The sequence below is a fragment of the Elephas maximus genome, chromosome 17 (assembly GCF_024166365.1).
Source record: "Elephas maximus indicus isolate mEleMax1 chromosome 17, mEleMax1 primary haplotype, whole genome shotgun sequence".
Taxonomy (NCBI): domain Eukaryota; kingdom Metazoa; phylum Chordata; class Mammalia; order Proboscidea; family Elephantidae; genus Elephas; species Elephas maximus.
In genome coordinates, this window is record NC_064835.1 from 29,240,922 (window position 1) to 29,261,833 (window position 20,912).

Consider the following 20,912-nt stretch of genomic DNA (forward strand, 5'->3'; position numbering starts at 1 on the left):
TACAGCCATGGAAACCCTATAGAGCAGTTCCACTCAGTCCTTTAGGGTCACTATGAGTCGGGATCGACTGGACAGCAATGGATTTTTTTTTTTTTTTGTACATATATAATCTACTCTTTTGATATCCCCAAAATGATTAGGTTTGAAACACATCCCACACTGATATCACGTCATTAACATAACAAAGAACACCCTAATGAGTATTCCCAAATGGAATTACATCCACATTAGGATTCCAACATATTTTGGGGGACAGGGAGTACAATTCAATCCATAACACCTATGAACCTCTTTTATCTCCTGTGAAATGGGGATTAAAACCACTTCCTTCCTAAGTCCAAATATGGAAGCATAGGTTGGTGGTTCTTCACTGGGTGTTGAGGTATGTAGGCAAGTCTGATGGTTTCTTGGGGTGTTAAAATGTATCTGCTGGGTTTCTACTCTCTCAAGTTTCCTGGTAGAACATACCTGAATCTACAACAAGTGGGCTGGGGAAAAGCGGATCTTTTGAGAAGCATCCCCAAAGGATTTTGAAACACCATTTTCCTTTCCTGCCTTTGAGATTTGTGTTGAAACGTGATATAAAAACTTCAGAGTAGTGATAATAGCTGTGGCAGATGTTGTTAGAAACAAGGAAAAGGACTTAACCAAAAAGAAATAGTTTTAGACCATGGCCCTACGTCTATTCAGGAAAACTAAGGCTTCCTTCTGAATGAAACAGTGCTTCTCATGCAGGGGCAGTTTTGCCCCCTGAGGGACATTTGTCATTGTTTGGAGACTTTTTTTGTTGTTACAACCAAGGGTGGGATGGGGCGGTGGTACTGGTTTCTAGTGGGTAGAGACCAAGGGTACTGCTAAACATCCTTCAATGCACAAGACAACACTCACAACAAAGAACTATCTGACCCAAAATGTTGATGGTGCTGAGGTTGAGAAACCATCGATTAAAAATAGTCAGCACTGCAAGGTGGAACCAACATGGTGCTCTAGACAGAAGCACCACGCTGTCCCTCCACGGCAAAGACCTGAAAAACTAAGTGAAACAAAGGCAAACGTCAGTCCTGGAACCTTAAGCATCAAATGAAGAGGTAAAGAACTCAGCCAGGCACCAAATAGAATAAGAAACAGAGTGAGTAGAGATACATCTGGAGGTCTCCTATCAGCTAATACAGCATGGATTTGCCATTGCTATTGAAGATCGGCGTACAGATAGTATGGGAAAGCAGCTTCATGGAGCTCCCAGCAGGAGACAGAGCACCTGGTAACAAGTGATATATGCTTTCCCACCCTCCTCCCTTCTTCCCCCCTGCTTGGCCTCCACAGCCAGAAGGGCCACAGTCTCTTGGCCAGGAGGTACCAGATCTGGTCCTGTGCTGCTTGGATTAGCCCTGCCCATACTGGCTGGCCCCTGAGTGCCATTTATTTGTTGCTGGTATTGCTTTTTTCCACTTCTTTTGGTTTCTTCTGTGCCTCTCACCACCTCCCCCTCCTTTCTCTTGAACACCTGGTTCCATGTGCCATCTTCTTCTTGAAAGGCTGCGAAGCACCGCTTGACTGGGGAACTGTTTCCCTGGCCCATGCTGCCATGTTGGTGGGATCCTCGGGGCTTTTTGTTGTTGTTGTTGTTTTGTATGTTTTCTTCTGCTTTTCACAGCTTAGGAGCCCCTTCTAGTAGGGCTGCTGTGTGCAGCTTGGTAGCCACTTCCTTGATCTGTGCAGCTGCATCAGTGGGATCCCTGGGGACATTTCTTTTTTCTCTTTTTTCCTTTTTGTCTTTCTTCATTTCTCAGTTTCTCATCTCTCTATACTTACCTTCCTTGCCTGTCTCCTGAATACCTAGCACTGTGTGACATCTCTACCCCTTCTAGCCTGGCTATATATATCCGTGGCCTGGGTTCCACTTCCCTGGTCTTCACAGCTGCGTGGGTGGGATCCCCTGGGGGATTTTCTTTCTTTTTTTTTTTTCTAGTTTTTATTTATTTTATTTTTTCTTTTTCCTTTTTTCCATTTTTTTCTCCATTTCTCAGTTTCTCATCTCTCCACTCCCAGTGGCAAGCTCACACAGCACTCTTTTTGTTTGTTTGTTTTTGGCTCCTGTTTCTTTCTCTTCTCTCCCATACGCATCTCTTAGCTCCACAAATCACAGCCTTCCTGCCTGCCTGTGCCATGCGGTGAATGTCACATCCCCAACGAGCACAGGCACCTGCCCAGCACTAATTCCCAGCCCTCCCTGTCAGCCTTAGTACATGCCACAAACAACCCATCCCAGCCCCTCCCTTCAGCTGGACCTACTCTGCTGCTCTATAGCTGAGCAACTGGCCCTGCTCATTGGACAAGGAAGTGAAAAGTATCATGCCCACAGATGAGCAAAAAGCAAAGGATGCACAGCCCACCTGCTCAGAGACAATCAAATAAAACAAAAAAGCAGGACAAAAGAAACAAATCTACAATCAATAAATGAAGAAAACAACTACTGAATGTCCCAAAGACAGGAGACAATATCAAAACATATTGAAAAAACAGGACAGGATGGTTCTAGTAGGTGTCCAAAATAAAATACCAGATGACATTCCAGTAGAAGAAAAGGCGCTAAAGCTAACTGACAGAGAATGCAAATCTCTAATATTCAGAGCTATCCAAGAGTTGAAGCAAAAAGCAGACAAAAATGAGGAAAAAATATACAAATGCATGGGAAACTACAGACAAGAAATTGAAGAACTCAGGAAAATAATACAGGAACAAAATGCAAAAATAAATTCACAACTAGAAATCACACTAAAACAACAATTAGAAATCCAAAAGATAACACAATTTCAGAAATGGACAGCATCATAGAAGGGCTGAGGAGCAGGTTTGAAACCGTGAAAGACAGGATCAGTGAAATTGAAGACAAACACTTGGATACAACTCTGTTTGAGGGAAAATCAGAAAAAAGAATGAAAAATGAAGAAGTCCTAAGAATTATGGGGGATACAATTGAAAGCAAAAATTTGCACATGATCAGAGTTTCAGAACAGTGGGAGAAAACAGAAAACACAGAGAGGATCATTGAAGAATTCCTGAGAGAAAACTTCCCTAATATCTTGAAAGATGAATAGGTGACCGTCCAAGAAGCTTAACAAACCCCATACAGGTTAGACCCCAAAAGAAAATCACCATGGCATATCATAATCATACTCAATAAAACCAGAGACAAAGAAAAAATCCTGAGAGCAGCTTGAGAAAAATGAAAAGTTACATACAGAGGGGAAACAATAAGACTAAGCTCTGATTATTTGGCAGAAACCGTGCAGGCAAGAAGGCAACGGGAAAACATATATAAAACCTTGAAAGAAAAAAATTGCCAGCCAAGAATAATATATCCTGCAAAACTCTCATTCAAATACGATGGTGAAATTAGGATATTTTCAGAAAAACAAATTAAGGGAATATGTAAAAACCAAACCAAACGTACAAGAATTATTAAAGGGAGTCTTTCCATTTGAGAACAAACAACATGAGACCACAGCCTGAATCTAGGACACAAGATCATATGAGCCAGATACCAACCTAGGAAATGAACTCTCAACGACTATCCAAAACCAAAAGAATTACAACAGGGAACCAGAGAGGTTAATCTGTAAATGACAACAATGTCAGGACAATGAAAGAGGGAATAAACAGTGTAGGCATAGAACTTTCTAATGGAGAGGAAGTCAAGACAATGCCAAGTAATAATTGACTGGGAAGATACAGGTAAATTTCAAGGTAACCATAAAGGAAGTTAACAAACCTACTCATCAAAATAAAGAAGAAAATCATAAAGCCTCTGTAAAAACAAAATCTACAAAGACAAAAGGAGTGAAAAAAAAAATCACAAACAAAACGAATTCAGCACAGGAGAGTAAGAGGAACAAAGACAAAGTCAACACCACCAAAAAAAGGACTACAAAATGGCAGCAATAAACTCACACCTGTCAATAATTACACTAAATGTAAATGGCGTAATACTCCCATAAAGAGACAGAGAGTGACAGAATGGATCAAAAAACAAAATCCATCAATATGCTGTTAGAAACAAAGATGTAAATTTATTTAAAATCAAAGGATGGAAAAAATATATATATCAAGCCAAGAGCTACCAGATAAGAGCAGGAGTGGCAATACTAACCTCAGACAAAATAGAGTTTAAAACAAAATCCACCATAAAAGACAAAGAAGGGCAATATATAATGATTAAAGGGATGGTCCGTCATGAACACACAACCATAATAAACATCTACACACCCAATGATAGGGCTCCAGAATACATAAACTGTAACAGTACTGAAAAGAGAAATTGACAGTTCCTAATAGTAGGAGACTTCAACACACCGTTCTCAGTAAAGAACAGAACATCTAGAAAGAAGCTCAGCAAAGATACAGAAGAGCTAAAGGGCACAGTCAGTCAACTTGACCTCATAGACATGTATAGAACACTCCACCCAACAGCAGCAAAGTACACATTGTTTTCCAACACATACGGAACATTCTCCAGGATAGACCACATCTTAGGCCACAGAGCAACTCTCAACAAAATGTGAAACATTGAGATAATACAAAGTATCTTCTCTGACCATAACGCCATCCAGGTAGAAATTAGAAACAGGAAGAGCAAGGAAGAAAAATCAGTTACATGGAAAGCGGATAACACCCTGCTTAAAAACCACTGGGTAATAGAACAAATCAGAGATGGAATCAAAAAGTTCCTAGAATCAAACGAGAATGAAGACACATCATACCAAAACCTTTGGGACACAGCAAAGGCATCCTCACGGGTCAGTTTATAGCAATAGATGCACACATTAGAAAAGAAGAAAGGGACAAAAATCAAAATATTAGCTACACGACTCAAATAATTAGGGGAAAAAACAGCCAAGAAAGGCCCACAGCCACCAGAAGAAAGGAAATAATAAAGATCAGAGCAAAAATAAATGAAATAGAGAATAGAAAGAATCAACAAAACCAAAAGTTGGTTCTTTGAAAGGATTAACAAAATCGACAAACCACTGCCCAAACTGACAAAAACAAGAGAAGATGCAAATAGCCCAGAGAAGAAATGAAATGGGGGACATTACAACAGACCAGCTGAAATAAAAAGGATCATAACAGAGTATTATGAAAAACTATACTCCCAGAAATTTGAAAACCTAGAGGAAATGGACAAATTTCTAGAGACACACTACCTACCCAAACTAACACAAGATGATGTTGAAAATCTGAACAGACTCATAACAAGAGAAGAGATTAAAAAGGTAATTAAAAAAAAAAATTTCCAACAAAAAAAAGTCCTGGCCCAGATGGCTTCACTGGAAAATTGTACCAAATATTCAGAGAAGAGCTTACACCAGTACTACTGAAACTATTTTAGAACACAGAAAAGCAAAGACACCACAAAAAAAAGAACATTACACACCAATATCTCTCATGAATGTGGATGCCAAAATTCTCAACAAAATTCTAACCAATAGAATTCAGCCTCATATCAAAAAAAATAACATACCATGACCAAGTAGGATTCATACCAGGTATGCAAGGATGATACAACATTAGAAAATCAATCAACATAAGCCACCACATAAATAAAAGAATCACGTGATCATCTCAGTTGACACAAAAAAAGGCATTCAACAAAGTCCAACACTCATTCCTGATTAAAAACTCTCAGTCAAATAGGTACGGAAGGGAAATTTCTCAATGTAATAAAGGGCTTCTGTCATAGGCTGGGTTCTCTAGAAAAGCAAAACCAGTAACGCGTACAAATATATATATAGAGAGAGAGATTTATATCAAGTAAACGGCTTACATGATTGTAGAGGATGTAACATCCCAAGCCTGTGGAGCGTGATAGAGGCTTCTCTTGATTCACATAGCCACAGGGGCTGGAAAACCCAAGATTGGCAGGTCAGAGAGCAGAACTTCTGCTTACAGGCTTGAAGATCAAAGAATCCCAAGATTGGCAGATAAGCAGATAGCTCAATCCCAAAAACCGGAGGTCAGGTGAACAGGAGACAGCTGCAGGATCCAAAGTGAGCAAAAAAGCCAGAACGTCTGCTTATATTCAGATGCAGTGCACATCCCAAGGAAACTCCCTTTCAACTCATTGGTTACTTGCAGCAGATTCAATCCTGGGATTGATCGCATAAAAACACTGAGAATCGTGGCCCAGGCAAGTTGACACACAATCTTAACCATCACAGCATTTATGGAACTCCAATGGCCAAAATCATTCTTAATGGAGAGAGCCTGAAAACATTCCCCTTGAGAACAGGAGCAAGACAAGAATGTCCTTTATCACCACCCCTATTTCACATTGTGCTGGAAGTCCTAGCTAGAGCCGTAAGGCAATAAGAAGAAATAAAGGGCACCCACATTGGCAATGAAGAAGTTAAACTATCCCTATTTGTAGATGATATGATACTGTACATAGAAAACCCAAAAAGACTGTAGGAGAAAACTACTGGAACTAATAGAAAGATTCAGCAGAGAAGCAGGATAAAAGATATACAAAAATCAGTTGTATACGCCATATATATTCCTATACACCAATAAAAAGAATGATGAAAAGGAAATCAGGAAAACAATACCATTTGTAATTGCCCCTAAAAAAATAAAACACTTGGGAATAAATCTAACCAGAGATATAGAAGATCTATACAAAGTAAACTACAAAACACTAATTCAAGAAACCAAAAGAGATCTGCATAAATGGAGAAGCATACCGTGCTCATGCATAGATACACTAAACATTGTGAAAATGACAATTTTATCCAAAGCAGTTTACAAATACAATGCAATCCCCATCCAAATACCAACAACATTTTTAAAGAGATGGAAAAACTAATACTGATTTTATATGAAAGGAAGAAGCCCCAGATAAGTAAAGCACTACTGAAGAAGAATGAAGTGGGAGGAGTCGCACTACCTGAACTCAGAACCTACTGTACAGCTACGGTAGTCAAAACAGCCTGGTACTGGTACAACGGCAGATACATAGACCAATGGAACAGAATTGAGAACCCAGATGTAAATCCATCCACCTGTGATCACCTGATCTTCAACAAGGGCCCAAAGTCCATCAAATGGGGAAAAGACAGTCTTTGTAATAAATGGTGCTGGCAAAACTGGGTGTTCATCTGCAAAAATATGAAACAGGACTTATACCTCATACCATATACAAAAACTAATTCAAAATGGACCGAAGACCTAATTATAAAGCCAAAAAGCATAGAGTTCATAGAAGAAAAAATAGAATCAATGCTACAGACCCTAATACACAGCATTATCAGGATACAAACCACAACCAACAACACACAAGCTCCAGAAGATAAGCTAGATAACTGGGATCTTCTAAAAATTAAACACTTATGTTCATGAAGAGACTTCCTCGGAAGGGTTAAAAGAGAACCTATAGACTGGGAAAAAATTTCTGGCTATTACGCATCAGACAAAGGTCTAATCTCTGAAATCTGCAAAAAAGTCCAATACCTCTACAACAAAAAGACAAATAATCCAGTTAAAAAATGGACAAAGGAAATGAACAGACCCTTAACCAAAGAAGACATTCAAGTGGCCAGCAGACACATGAGGAAATCGTCTCGATCACTAGCCATTAGAGAAATGCAAATCAAAATGACAGTGAGATACCACTTCACCCCAGTGTTAGTGGCACGGATCAAAAAAACAGGAAATAAATGTTGGAGAGGCTTCGGGGAGATCGGAACTGTTCTGCTCTGCTGGTGGGAATACGAAATGATACAACCATTTTGGAAAATGGTTAGAAAGCTAGAAATAGAATTACCATATGATCCAGCAATCCCTGTCCTACCAATATATCCTAGAGAAATAAGAGTCGTCACATGAATAGTCATATGCACACTCATGTTCATTGCAGCACTGTTCACAATAGCAAGAAGATGGAAACAACCTAGATGCCCACCAACAGAAGAATGGATGAAAAAACTGTGGTATAGACACACAGTGGCATATTATGCAACAATAAAGAACAATGATGAAATCTGTGAAACATCTCATAACATGGTGAATCCGGAGGTCATTATGCTGAGTGAAATAAGTCAGTCACAAAAGGACAAATATTGTATGAGACCGTTATTGTAAAAACTCATGAAAAGGTTTACATACAAAAAGAAACAATCTTTGATGGTTACAAGGGAGGGGAGGGATGGGGACGGAAAAACACTTGGTAGACAATAGATAAGTGGAAACTTTGGTGAAGGGTAAGACAGTACACAGTACTGGGGAAGCCAGCACAACCTGTACAAGGCAACATCATGAAAGGTCCATAGACACATCCAAACTCCCTGAGGGACCAAATTGCTGGGCTGAGGGCTGTAGGGACCATGGTCTCAGGGAACATCTCGCTCAATTGGAATAACATAGTTTATAAAGATAATGTTTTACATTCTACTTTGGTGAATAGCGTTTGGGGTCTTAAAATCCTGTGAGCGGCCATCTAGGATACTCCATTGGTCTCACCCTTTCAGGGGAGCAAGGGAGAATGAAGAAAACTAAAGATACAAGGGAGGGATTAGTCCAAAGGACTAATGGACCACATCTACCATGGCCTCCAACACACCGAGTCTAGGATAGCTAGATGGTACCTGGCTACCACTGCTGACTGTTCTGACAGGGATCACAGTAGAGGATTCTGGACAGAGCTGAAGAAAAACATAGAACAAAATTCTAACTCACAAAAAAAGACCAGACTTACTGGCCTGGCAGAGACTGGAAAAGTCCCGAGACTGTGGCCCATGTACACCCTTTTAGCTCAGTAATTAAGTCACTCCTGAGCTTCACCCTTCAGCGAAGGATTAGACAGGCCCATAAAATGAGACTAAAGGGGCACACCAGCCCAGGAGCAAGGACTAGAATGCAGGAGGGCACAGAAAAGCTGGTAATAGAGAACCCAAGGTCGAGAAGGGAGAGTGTTGACGTGTCGTGGGGTTGTTAACCAATGTCGTAAAACAATATATGTACTGTTTAATGAGAATCTAGTTCTGGAAATCTTTTTCTAAAGTACAATAAAAAAAGAATAAAATATTTGAGAACCATGTATAACAACAACAAAATAGCCAGCACCAATGTATGATTTACCGTGTGCAAACATTGTTCTGAGTGATTTATGAGTATTACCTTACTTAGCCCTCACAACCGTAGGAAGTAGGAACTATTATTACCTCTTTTGACAGATTGGGAAGTAGAGGCACAAAGAGGTTAAATAAGTGGACCAAGGTCTGCCTCATAGTTAGTAAGGAGCAGGAAGAGCGAGGATTTGAACTCTGGCAGTCAGATCCAGAGTCCATGCACTTATCCAATGTAAAAACAGCTTGGGGGCTGTGTCTGACCTCCTCCAACCCAACAAGGGAGAAGGAGAGCCAAGATCAGTAGCACAAGGCAAACTTCCATGTGGTGGAGTCCTGGCAAGCCTCCTCTTCTCACCATCTTTACTAATTCTGACACCAATTGGCCTTCATTTAGCAGTCTCTGCTAAATTTTTTTTTTTTTTTTTTTTACTGGGTTCGGTAATTCATTGCAGTGGCGAGGGAAGTCACAGTTACAGTTCAGGCTCAGGAACACTCAAGATACAGTTTGCCCATCAGGACAGCCTCTTCCCAGCCATGCTCATGGCATGCCCCTCCCTGGCCCTCAGTCTGCCCAAAGATGCTCAGCTTTCCCTCTTCCTGGGGCAGGAAGCCCACTGTGCCATTTCCTGCTGCCGGGTCCCCTTCCTTGGTGGTGGTGGGTTCTCTTTGCTCTGGAATTGGCCCTCTTTTAAGATAAAACTGGCCAATCCCTACAGTAGGCCACAATTACCATATCACACAGTCACCTGGGTGGAAGTTGCAAGACCATGGCTAGAAAGGACGCACAAAAAAGTCTAGCCACTGTGCTAGACTTAGCTGCCCTCATTAAGGCTAAAAAAAAAACACAGTTACTGTCGAGTCAACTCCAACTCTTCATGACCCCAGGCGAATCAGAGTAGATCTATTCTCCATAGGGTTTTCATTGGCTGTGATCTTTCGGATGTAGATCACTAGGCCTTTCTTTGGAGGTACCTCTGGGTAGACTTGAACCGCCAACCTTTCAGTTAGCAGCCAAGCGTGTTAACTGTACCATCAGGGACTCCTCATTGAGGCCACTTGGCTTTAAATTAGTTTTCCAGCCTTGTGCTCAGACAGCCACATAGCTAGAAGTTTGGAGGAGGATCCTGGAAGAGTTAGAAACTCTTGGTTCCTCTTCACTCCCATACCTGTAAATGGAGAAGGGCTGGACCTAGGGTGACGAGGGACCCAGTCACCCATCAGTGAAAACCTTGTGTTTTCCTGGTTATGGTCATGAATTGAATGACACGAGGTGCCTCATGGGAGTGGATTGCAGGTGAACAGACCTTATTCCTTCGGTCCTCGTGTTAGGGAATCACGGTTGAGCACGGGGAGGGCCTGTGGGGTGAGAGTGGAACAACAGTGCAGAGAGTGGGTTTTACTTCCCAGTCATGGGCTGCGTTGCTTCATTACAGATGTGAAGACCACCGTGGTCTACCCTGCCACAGAGAAACACCTGCAAAAGTACCTGCGCCAGGACCTCCGGCTGATCCGAGAGACAGGAGACAATTACAAGAACATCACTTTGCCCCACCTGGAGTCCCAGAGCCTCAGCATCCAGGTACCTGGCTACCCCAGGGGAGCGTGGCCAGCTTATCTTTTTTCAAGTCCCTGTGGAGGGCTTACCAAGGGCCAGGCACTGTGGCGGGCAGGGGACTGCTGCAGAGAACATAGCAGCGTCCTTGCGCAGTGGTCAGCGAGTGCACAGATGTATGAAAAAAAACCAAACCCACTGTCATTGAGTCAATTCCAACTCCTAGAACAGAACTGCCCCGTAGGGTTTCCAAGACTATAAATCTTTACAGAAGCAGACTACCACATCTTTCCCCCACGGAGTGGCTGGTGGGTTCAAATCGCCAACCTTTCGGTTAGCAGCCAAGCGCTTTAACCACTATGCCACCAGGGCACCTACAGCTGTCCAAGTAACTGTATAATAAGTGAGATGTCGTTGCTGGGGAGAAATGTGAGCAAGGTAAGTAGGATAGAAAGTCCTGGGTAGGGGGGCTGCTGTTTGATACAGGGTGGCTAGAGGCTTTTTTGATAATAGAAATTGACCTTGGTCTTGGACCCCACCCAGAGTGCCTGGATTTGCCAAGGAGGCTGAGGAATCTCAAAGCAATCCAGTTCCTAATAAGAATTTGTATCTGTGGTTGTTGTTATTGTTGTTAGCAGTCAACCCCAACTCATGACAACCCCATGCTCAATGGACCTGCCCAGTCCTGAGCCACCCCCACAGTTGGTTGCAGATCAGACTGACGTGATCCATAGGATTTTCATTGGCTGATTTTTAGTAGACCCCCAGGCCGTTCTTCCTGGTCCATCTTTTTCTGGAAGCTCCACTGAAATCTGTTTGGCATCATAGCCACATGTGAGCCTCCACTGAGGGACGGGTGGTGACTGCACATGAGGTGCGTTTGTACCTAAGATAGACCCGAGATAGTCTCAGAATGCCTGTGGCTTCTCCAGGGGTCTGGGAATGGGTAAAGACTGGTGTGCCTTAGGCCCACCCAGTCCAGACTTGTTTCTGGCTTAGCCTGCAGCCAGCCAGCCTCCAGGAGTTGAGTCTCTGAGTGAAACATCTCCCCACCCTTGCCGTTCATTCCATAGGGAGGTGGAACTTACTGCCCTGGGGGCTTGAGCTCATCCCCCTTCTCCCAGGGGCCATGTGTGCAGAGTCGTCAGCCCTGGGCCATATGCACGACTCTTTAGCCAAGAGATCCTGAGTTCTTCTTGGGCTCAGAGCCTCTGCCTGGAACTGGCCCAGCGTGAATCCTCAGAATTAAATGTGACTGATACTTATTCGTGAGCCTTTTTCTTGCTCAGTCGCTGGTTTTCACTGTCTCCATCTCCTCATTGCTCACTCTCGTTCTCTTTGAGCATTTCTCACTTATTCTCCCCAAGACTCAAGTTACTGTGGCAGAGTGTTCTCAGAGAACTTGCGGCCATATCTCCCCAGCCTGGAACAAAGGAGGGCTCGCTGGGTGTGAGGGCACTGCAAGGTGAATGAACGGTACTTGGGAGGAGTAAGGAAAAGGAGGTCGACAGGGCCTGCAGGAATGCTTAGGAGTCCCTGTGTGCCAACAGCCTCCTCTCCAGCAGATGAGACTCAGCCAAGTGGTTAGCCACAGTCCCCTGCGTAGTATTTGCACAAGGTTCCTCTGGCTTAGGGGGCAGTGGTGGTTCAGTGGTAGGATTCTCACCTTCCATGTGGGAGACCCGGGTTTGATTCCCGGCCATTACACCTCATGCGCAGCCACCACCCATCTGTCATTGGAGGCTATGATGCTGAGCAGGTTTCAGCAGAGCTTCCAGGCTGAGGTGGACTAGGAAGAAAGGCCTGGCGATCTACTTCCAAAAATCAGCCAATGAAAACTCGATGGATTCATAACCAATCATAGGGATGATGCAGGGTCAGACAGCATTTCGTTCTGTTTTGCTTGGGGTCACCATTAGTTAGGGCTGACTCAACAGCAGCTAACAACCACCACCATTTTGTTTTAAGCCCCAGCATGTGTTCTGTCTCTATGTGGCCAAAGGAAATATGACTCTGTCTTCCTAAATAGCTTCTGCTGTTCAGAGTCCTAGAGATTCTATCGGAGTCTATGCTCTGTTGTACTGTTTGCACGTATATAGCATCCAAGAGAGGAAGCCTTTGATATAGTTAGTCTCAGTTTATTATGCACCGTTATACTCGGGAAATAATACAACAGTAATCCCACTACCCTTCCATGTGCTGATTGACATGAGTGTTCACATACTCATTTTTTAGATATTTCTGTCAAGTTTGCAAACACTCAGCTCAACTGCCAATGGTCCTTATTTTTACTGAGCATCTACTCTGTTCCAGACCCTGTGCTAGGCTCCAGAGAGTCATCAAGATAAGGGGAACATTGACGGTGTCCTCCCAGGCTAGTAGGAGAGGTAGACATGTTGACTGACAATTTCATGGTGATGTGATAATGACTTTGGTGTTGTTTCATAAAGGTGTATGCAAATGGGGAGAGGTCAGCTCTGATGGTGGGGGCCTCCACAGAGGAGGGGATCCACCAGGTGGGTGTCCCAGTGCTGTCGAGTCGATTCCGACTCATAGCGACCCTACAGGACGGAGTAGAACTGCTCCATAGAGTTTCCAAGGAGCGCCTGGCGGATTCAAACTGCCAATGTGGGTGTAGAGAGACAAATAGAAGTCCACCTCATGGGCAAGGCAGGGCGGGGCCTTGCAGGCTGAGGGAACAGCAAGAACAGAGGCACAGAGGGTCGGGATGCTCTGGTGCACTTGAGTCGCTGCAGGCAGCTTGGTACAACCAGGGCATGGGTACTGGAGGACCAGCAGGAGCCGATGCTGTGAAGGCAGGCCAGGGCAGGGAGAAGAGTTGGGACTTTGCCCAGGAAGCCACATTATGGAGGATAATAAGCGTTACTTAAGGCCAGCTTGTTTAATCACATGTAACTACTTCATAACAGAGTCTAGACTACTGTTTGACCAAACAACCGGGCACCGTAGCCTAACCAAGTTGACACATAACGTTAACCATCACAGGCTCCAAAGCCTATTCTTTAATGCCTGCTGCCTTCCCACTGGAAGGCCACTGGTGTTCCTTGCCTATGGGCAAAGACAACTTCCCAGGGAGCCCTGTCTGTGAGGTGCACCAGGACCTCCAAGGAGAGTCACTGTCTCCTTCTTCGCTTTGTTTTTGGGAAGCTTCCAGTCAGGTTCTGCCTAGCTTTGGTCTCGAAGCTCATTCCCAGAGAGTTTTCCTGAGGGAGGAGAAATTCCTCTGCGGGAGAATCTGATGTGCTGGGTATACGTGCCCTGGCCACACAGCAGGAGGAAGCAGCTGTTGGGTGGACCCCAGACCCCTGCCATGGATGCAGCACTTCCTGGCTCTTTTTGGGGCTCCTCTTTGAAGGTGGGTAGACCACATTATGACCGGCTTGTGGGTCTTATCAGGGGTTGTATGAGGCCAGAAATGCCTCCTTTGGGTAGTTAGTTACAGGAGACCTGAGGTTCCAGTTTGTCCTGGAGGCCCAGCTGTTCCTGGATAGGGACCCACTGCTCCCTCCCTCTGCACCTCCAGTGGTTGCTGTACTTGACCTTAGCCGCACTGACCTGGAGCTGAGGGCACCCAGCAGCACGGAGCCCTCGAGGCTCAGGGCTTGAGGTGTGCAGTCTCTAAGCCAGGCTGCCCACCTCTGGCTGTTACTGCTGGGCCCGTGGCCCGGGGAGGGGGAAGAGGCTCTCCACGGTGTGTTGGTTCCTGCCCTCCCCTACCTCACTCTCCCAGTCAGTGGGCTTAGACGCCCTTCAGACAGAGGTAGATGCAGCAGCAGCAACGAGCGCTCAGTCACTCATTCTCTAGGTTTAGGGCAGAGTTCACTGCTCTGGGCGTGACTTACATTTGCAGAGGACTTTCAGAGCTGAGGGGAGGCAGAGAAAAGCCAAAGAAATAGGGGCTGAACCCATGTTAACTGGAGGAAAAAAATCACTTGCTGACTCATGGTGACCCACGTGTGTCAGAGTAGAACTGTGCTCCTTGAGGTTTTCAGTGACAGATTTGTTGGTGCCTCTGGGTGGACTTGAACCTGCGACCTTTCAGTTAGCGCTTAGCTGTGTGCACCACCCAGGGACTTCTTGTTCAGGGGTCTTGTTTAACCCTCCCTGGCATCAGGCTTCCTCAGCAAGGACCTGGTTGTAAAGTGACCTCTGGGATCACATAGTACTGAAGAGTAGCCTCTGAAGGCCATTGACAACAGCTGACCAAGGGTGTGGGCAAGGCCAGAGCCTGGCTGACCTTCATGGTCCTGGTGGCCGGGTCTTGATGGTCATGGCTGCTCTGTGGTACAAGAGATGTGCACCAGCAAGACTAGCTGCAGGTGGGCTGACGTGCTAATCTTACCACTAACGAGAGTCCCAGCGGGGTAGGAAACCCACGCACATCACCTTCTAGGGCCAGATGCTCTCACTGCCCTGGCACGTGGCCCCCTTTGCAGAAGGAAATCTGCATGCACTCAGCCTCTTGAGCCTTATCTTTGCCCCATGGGCCTGAATGGAGTAAACCTGGCTTCACCAGCCAGCTTCTGTCTGGGTCCTGGGGGCAGCTGCAGACCATGCCTGTGAGGCCACAGCAGAGGGTATGCACAGGAAGAGCCTAGAATGTGGTCAGCACCGTGTGGGCCGTATAGGGCTTACTGATGATCGTGTGCCAGCTGTGGGAGGAGGGACAGGATCCCTGCAAGACCCCAGGAGCAGGTCCACGTGGCAGTTTGGCTGTAGCTTCCCTGAGCTTAGTGGCCTCTTATGGCCCGATTCTTCTGGGGGCAGGGCGTGGGGTGTCTCCCAAGGGGCAGTGATTGGAAACATGAACCATCTCTCTGTCTCCCCTTCCTCCCAGTGGGTATATAACATTCTCGAGAAGAAGGCTGAAGCCGAACGGATTGTTTTCGAGAACCCAGATCCCTCCAATGGCTTTGTTCTCATCCCTGACCTCAAGTGGAACCAGCAGCAGGTAAAAGGTTTCTTGCTGGGGCTCCCTGGTCTCTGAGCGTCTGCTCTAAGTTGCCGGCCCTCCTTAAGGACCTGCCCTTTTCTCTCGTGGCTTCTCAGCAGATTGTAATTAACCCACACGGGGGCCTGAGCTCTCTGTTGTGAAAGTGCATGCCTGTCATCCACGAGCACTTAGCTGTCGTGGATCACCTTAACGAAGCCCTTCCTAGCTCCCTTCCCAGCCGGGGTGAAGGACGTGGTAATGTTTGCGTCTTTGACCACATACCTTAGCCAGCCAAGCGGCTGGGCCACCACCTTCCCTTCCAGGAGCACCTGGAGCCCCGAGTGGGGCATTTATACTCCATCCCCTTTGACACCACCAGGCATGAGCTGCGGCAGCCCACACCAGGGGCCCTTGCAAGCCCTCTGGGGATCTAGGCTCCCATGAGGAGTCCCACCCAGGCCCCTCAGCTGTCTGTGACCTAGCCTTTGATGCTTCTTTCCTCCCCCTGGCCTTCCTTCCGGGGTGCGATTTTTTAGCTGATCGTCTTCACTCATAGGTACCCTCTCTGGTCCTCTGTGGCCTCTCCCTCTCTCTCTCCCCATTCTCCTCCCCGCCCTTCCTCTCTCCCACACCAGCCCATCACAGTTATAACGTGCCATCTCCTCCTTGCGCAAGATGTATACCTGGCAGCATTGGGACGCACAGAGCCATGTTACTCGGGGGGTGTTGTTCACACCATGGACTGAAAGAGGCAGCTGCAACAGGAGAGGGGCCAGGAGAAGGCCCAGGAAGGCAGAGGTGGGAGAGTGGGGATAGATACCATCCAGGGAAAATCTTTGTGTTCTCTGGCCTGGGCTTTGCTGCTTTGCATTAGGGACCATCTGACGTCTGTGCCCCTCACAGTCGTGAGGCTGCCGTGCACAGGAGCTGTTCCCGAGTTTGAGCCCCGTCCGCTGCTCCTGGACCCCTTGCTTTCTCAGTTGTTGCCTCGCCTTCAGCCTTTTGAGCGCTCCTGCAATTTGCTTGTTTTTGATTTGGTGGTTTCTAGAGCTACCATGCTGTTCCTCTACCGCCCACGAGGGCTGAGGATCTGTGGTTGGCAGAGGCAGGACTTCGGCCCAGAGGCAGGCAGCCAAGTGAGTGGCATCTCTGTCTCCTGATGGTGGTTCCTGAACATGGCTCAAAGTGTGGCAGGGACTTTGAGGGGAGTTTCCAGAAGTTGGAGCCCTGAGTGCTGATTTATTAGAGCCAAGTAAGATCAAAGAAGGTGGCCTCGGCTCATGTTGGGTATTGTGTGTAGAGAGGCTGAGGGGCCGCCTGTTTCTGCTCGTCCACCTTCCCCTTCCCTGCAGGCAGTGCCCACCTGCACCCCCACCAGGCCTTGCAGGAGGAAGTCAGCACTGGCTCTGGAGATGTTTGGGGAACGGGGGTGAAGCCACTGAGTCAGGAAGACGGGCGACAGCTCTGGGCAGTGCCGTCGTGTGGCTGGCACGCCCATCTGTCCCCTCCTTCAACCAAGAGCCTGGAGTTTCTGGATTCCAGACTGGGCATGGGAGTGGGGGTGAGTGGGAGAACTTGTGACCCACAAGACCCCTGCAGGTTGAAGAGCTTGGGATGTGCAGAGAGACTGGTCTGATGGCAAAGAAGATTGACTTGTCCATTTCCGGTCAAGAAAGGCCTGGATGCTGGCTCCATCATCCCTCTGGCCCGGGACTGCCTGGCATCCTACCTTATGTGCTACTGAAACCGCCCTTTCTGGGTCCTCTTTAAGACAGGAAAGTTTTCAGGAACTCCACTGGGCTCCTAGCCATGAGGCTGCAGCACCTCACCCTCAGGGAAACCAGGGGTAGTGAATGGCCAGCTTAAATGTCAGGCTCTCCTTGATAGTGGTGCAGGTGGGGCTGGTCTTAACCTTTGCTTAGTTCCCGTTCATTTGTCTCTTGGCTACGCTGTTTCTCAAAGCCTGACTCGTGATGTGCCCTGAAATCAATAGCTCCCTCAGACTGAAGCAGCGTGGCCAGCAGGGGGTCATGCCACGCCCGGGCTTTTATTCTCTGTCCTCAGGCCAGTGAGTGACTGAAGAGAGAGGTGCTCTGGTCTTTGCTTTGGGGAGCCTTCCTAGCCACCTTTTTGTCATCTCCTGCCACTTCTCCCACAAATGTACCTTTACTTCCCCCAAACTGACGGCTCTGCCTTAGAGGCCCCTTTCCATTTGTTCACCTGTCCATCCATCCATCCATCCATCCTTCCATCCACCCACCCATCTAACAGATATTTATCAAGTGCTTACTGTTTGTTAGCAACTCCTCCCCCCAGGAAAGCCCCTGGGTGGTGCAAATGGTCAATACGCTCGGCTGCTAACTGAAAGTTTGGGGGTTCAAACCCACCTGGAGTTGCCTTGGAAGATCCACGGTCAAAAACCCTATGGAGCGCAGTTCTACTCTGCCACTCATAGGGTTACCATGAGTCAGAGTTGCCTCAACGCCACCTGGGTTTTTTTTATTCTTCCCTGGAGATTATAAACATCCCTTCCTTAGTCCTCTTATGAGATCACCCAGAGTTCTTTTTGACTTTTTTTTTTTCAGGTCTAGTTAATATGTACATGTGGTAAAACTACAGTGACAGAAACAACTCTGACTGCTAGTGTCTCGGTCTTTCCTCCCAGAGTTGGTCTCTGCGTAGTGTGTGCACAGTCATACGTGTGCGTGTGTATGTAGACAAGCGTGCATTTTCAGCGTAGTGTGTGCACAGTCATACATGTGCGTATGTATGCAGGCAAGCGTGCATTTTCAGCGTAGTGTGTGCACAGTCATACGTGTGCGTATGTATGCAGACAAGCGTGCATTTTCAGCGTAGTGTGTGCACAGTCATACGTGTACGTATATATGCAGACAAGCGTGCATTTTCAGTGCGTATATTTTAGTTGCTTTGTCCTGAGATCTCAGACAGGAAAGAGGGTTTTTAACACTTCTGTGAGTCACTTCCGAGATTGAGAGATGGTTCCCCAGAGCCCCAGCCCTTCTCTATCTTGCCCCTTGCCAGAAAACCCTTACTTTCATGTTACTATCTGGCCTTGTAAAAAGAGGTTGACAGTGTCTGTCTCCCCCCGTGAGTGATGGGCCACCTGTGGAGTGCCAGAATGAGGCCTTTGCCTGCCTCTTGTCTGGCTTTCTTCAGGCCCTTCCTTGGGCTGGGGCCGTGGTGCCGCCTGCAGAGACCTTGGCCATGCCCGGTATCAGAGCATGGGTCTCTCTCACCTTTCCGCCTGCCTGGTAGCTGACACCCAGTCCCAGGACCCACGCCCTGTTCCATGGCAGAGGAGCAGAGAGCTGTGATTAATGTCATGTTGGGATTTGTCAGCAGACGTCACCTAAAACAAATGCTGCTATTATTTGGGAGTCCTGCAACAGTGACACGTAGAACAGCTACAAACACACTCGCCCATTCACAGACAAATGCATACACACAGACACACAGACAGACAGACACACACACACAGACACACACACACACGCCAAGTGCAAGCACGGAGTTTATTTCCCGGCTTCTCCTTGGACCTCCTCCCTAGTGACAGGGTAGATTTCCTGGGCATAGGCCACGAGAAGGGAGAATCCAGGAGACACGGATGGCTGCAGCTCAGCCCTGTGCCTGGAGGTTCCCCGTGGGCTCAGCAGCAGCAGGTCCAGGAAAAGGCAGAGAAGAATGTCTGTGGCATGAAGAGACCGACACAGTTGGCCATCAGGCAGTCATGGAACATCTCGTTCTCCGTTTCTAAATGAGGGGCCCTGGGTTTGGTCGGGTGACTCACGGTCCCCAAATTATCTCCACAAGGAATCAAGCAGCTTAGTTGGCTGGGGCCTCCCCTGTGGCAGAAGTTCCTGGGCCTTGCTGGAGTCCGCCAGGCCTGTCCCTTGAGGTCTGGGGTTCGCCCCGCACAGGGACATGCCAACCCAGGCAAGGCCAGGGCGGAGTGACCAGGGAGCGGGGGGTTTCCTGGCCTGAGGAAGAGCTCATTTGCGCTCTGGCACATGATTTTGTTGGCTCTGGTTCTTTGCACTGTTGTGGCCTCCGGGTTTTCAGCCAGGCTATGTTTGCAGGAAAGGCGGCCTGTGAGACCCCCGAGATAGGGGAAGAGAGAGATGGGTTAACCACCCTGGTGTGCTCCTTGCTGAGCTGGCCCTGGCTTCCTCTCTACCCTCAAACGTGTCTACATCTTCACAGGCCTTTACCCCAGACACCTCAAGTTGCTGACTCTCCCCTTTATATACTGCCTGAGTCTCGTGCTTCTGTAACGGAATTGCCACAAGTGGGTGCCTTTAAAGAACAGACATTTATTTTCTCACAATCCTGGAGGCTGCAAGTCCAAATCAGGCTTTGGGCCATGTAGACTGTGTACTTGTCGGTGGCCCTGGGCACTCCTTGGTTCCCTGTGGCCTGTCCTCCCAGGTTCTGTGTACCTCTGTGTCTCATCTGCTCTTCTGATAACCCAGAGGGGATTAGGTTTAGGGCACACTCCATGTGATAAGGCCTCGATAACATAACAAAAAAAAAGCCTATTTGCAAACAGGAGTATATCCAGAGGCACATTTGGGGGGCACAGTTCCATCCCTAACACAAACCCTGTGCTCTCTTGCCTCTGGGCCTTCACACTCACTCTTCCCTAGTTAGGCAGCCTTTCCTTCTTCCTCCTATATGTCTCCTGCACTTTATCACTTTGTATCTTTAGCATGTTTCTTATTTACACACCTTGGACTGAAAGCTTTTTAACGAGCTGTCCTTCACTCTCTCTCGAACCTCCCTTTCTGCTCTGTGTAGTGAGGACATTCTGTAAATACCCACCATATGGCAACCTTGAGCAGGAAGAATAAATAGGGGTGCTGTTCCTTAGACTAGCCCCTCACCCTGGGCATGAAGGCGCCCCCTCTGCCTGGGAGCCTGCATTGGTGGCTGGCACTGTGGCCTGGGGGATGAGCACTTCCTGGGGAGTCCCAGGGCTGGCAGCCTCCACGGCTCTGTACCCTGCGGCCTACTGAGCCTGGATGTCCCTCTGGCATCACCCTGCCTGCCTCTGCATAGCTCGATGACCTGTACCTGATTGCCATCTGCCACCGCCGGGGCATCAAGTCACTGAGAGACCTCACTGCAGAGCACCTGCCACTGCTCAGGAACATCCTCCAGGAGGGGCAGGTGAGTCACCTTGGTGGGACCCATCTCTAAGCCTGGAAATTACACTCAGGTTTCAGTGTGTCCCTGGGCCACTTTCCTTGCCCTCCTAGAAGTCCAC

At 47.1% G+C, this 20,912-nt stretch overlaps 1 protein-coding gene across 1 annotated transcript in view; it reads left to right on the top strand.

The window, feature by feature from the left end:
• The window catches only part of DCPS (decapping enzyme, scavenger), a 71,963-nt gene that overhangs the window by 49,232 nt on the left and 1,819 nt on the right, over window positions 1-20,912 (top strand). Inside the window, exons 3-5 of the mRNA XM_049857560.1 lie at window positions 10,556-10,701; window positions 15,533-15,646; window positions 20,705-20,815. Coding sequence (XP_049713517.1) covers window positions 10,556-10,701; window positions 15,533-15,646; window positions 20,705-20,815 — 371 coding nt within the window. The remainder of the gene's footprint in view (window positions 1-10,555; window positions 10,702-15,532; window positions 15,647-20,704; window positions 20,816-20,912) is intronic.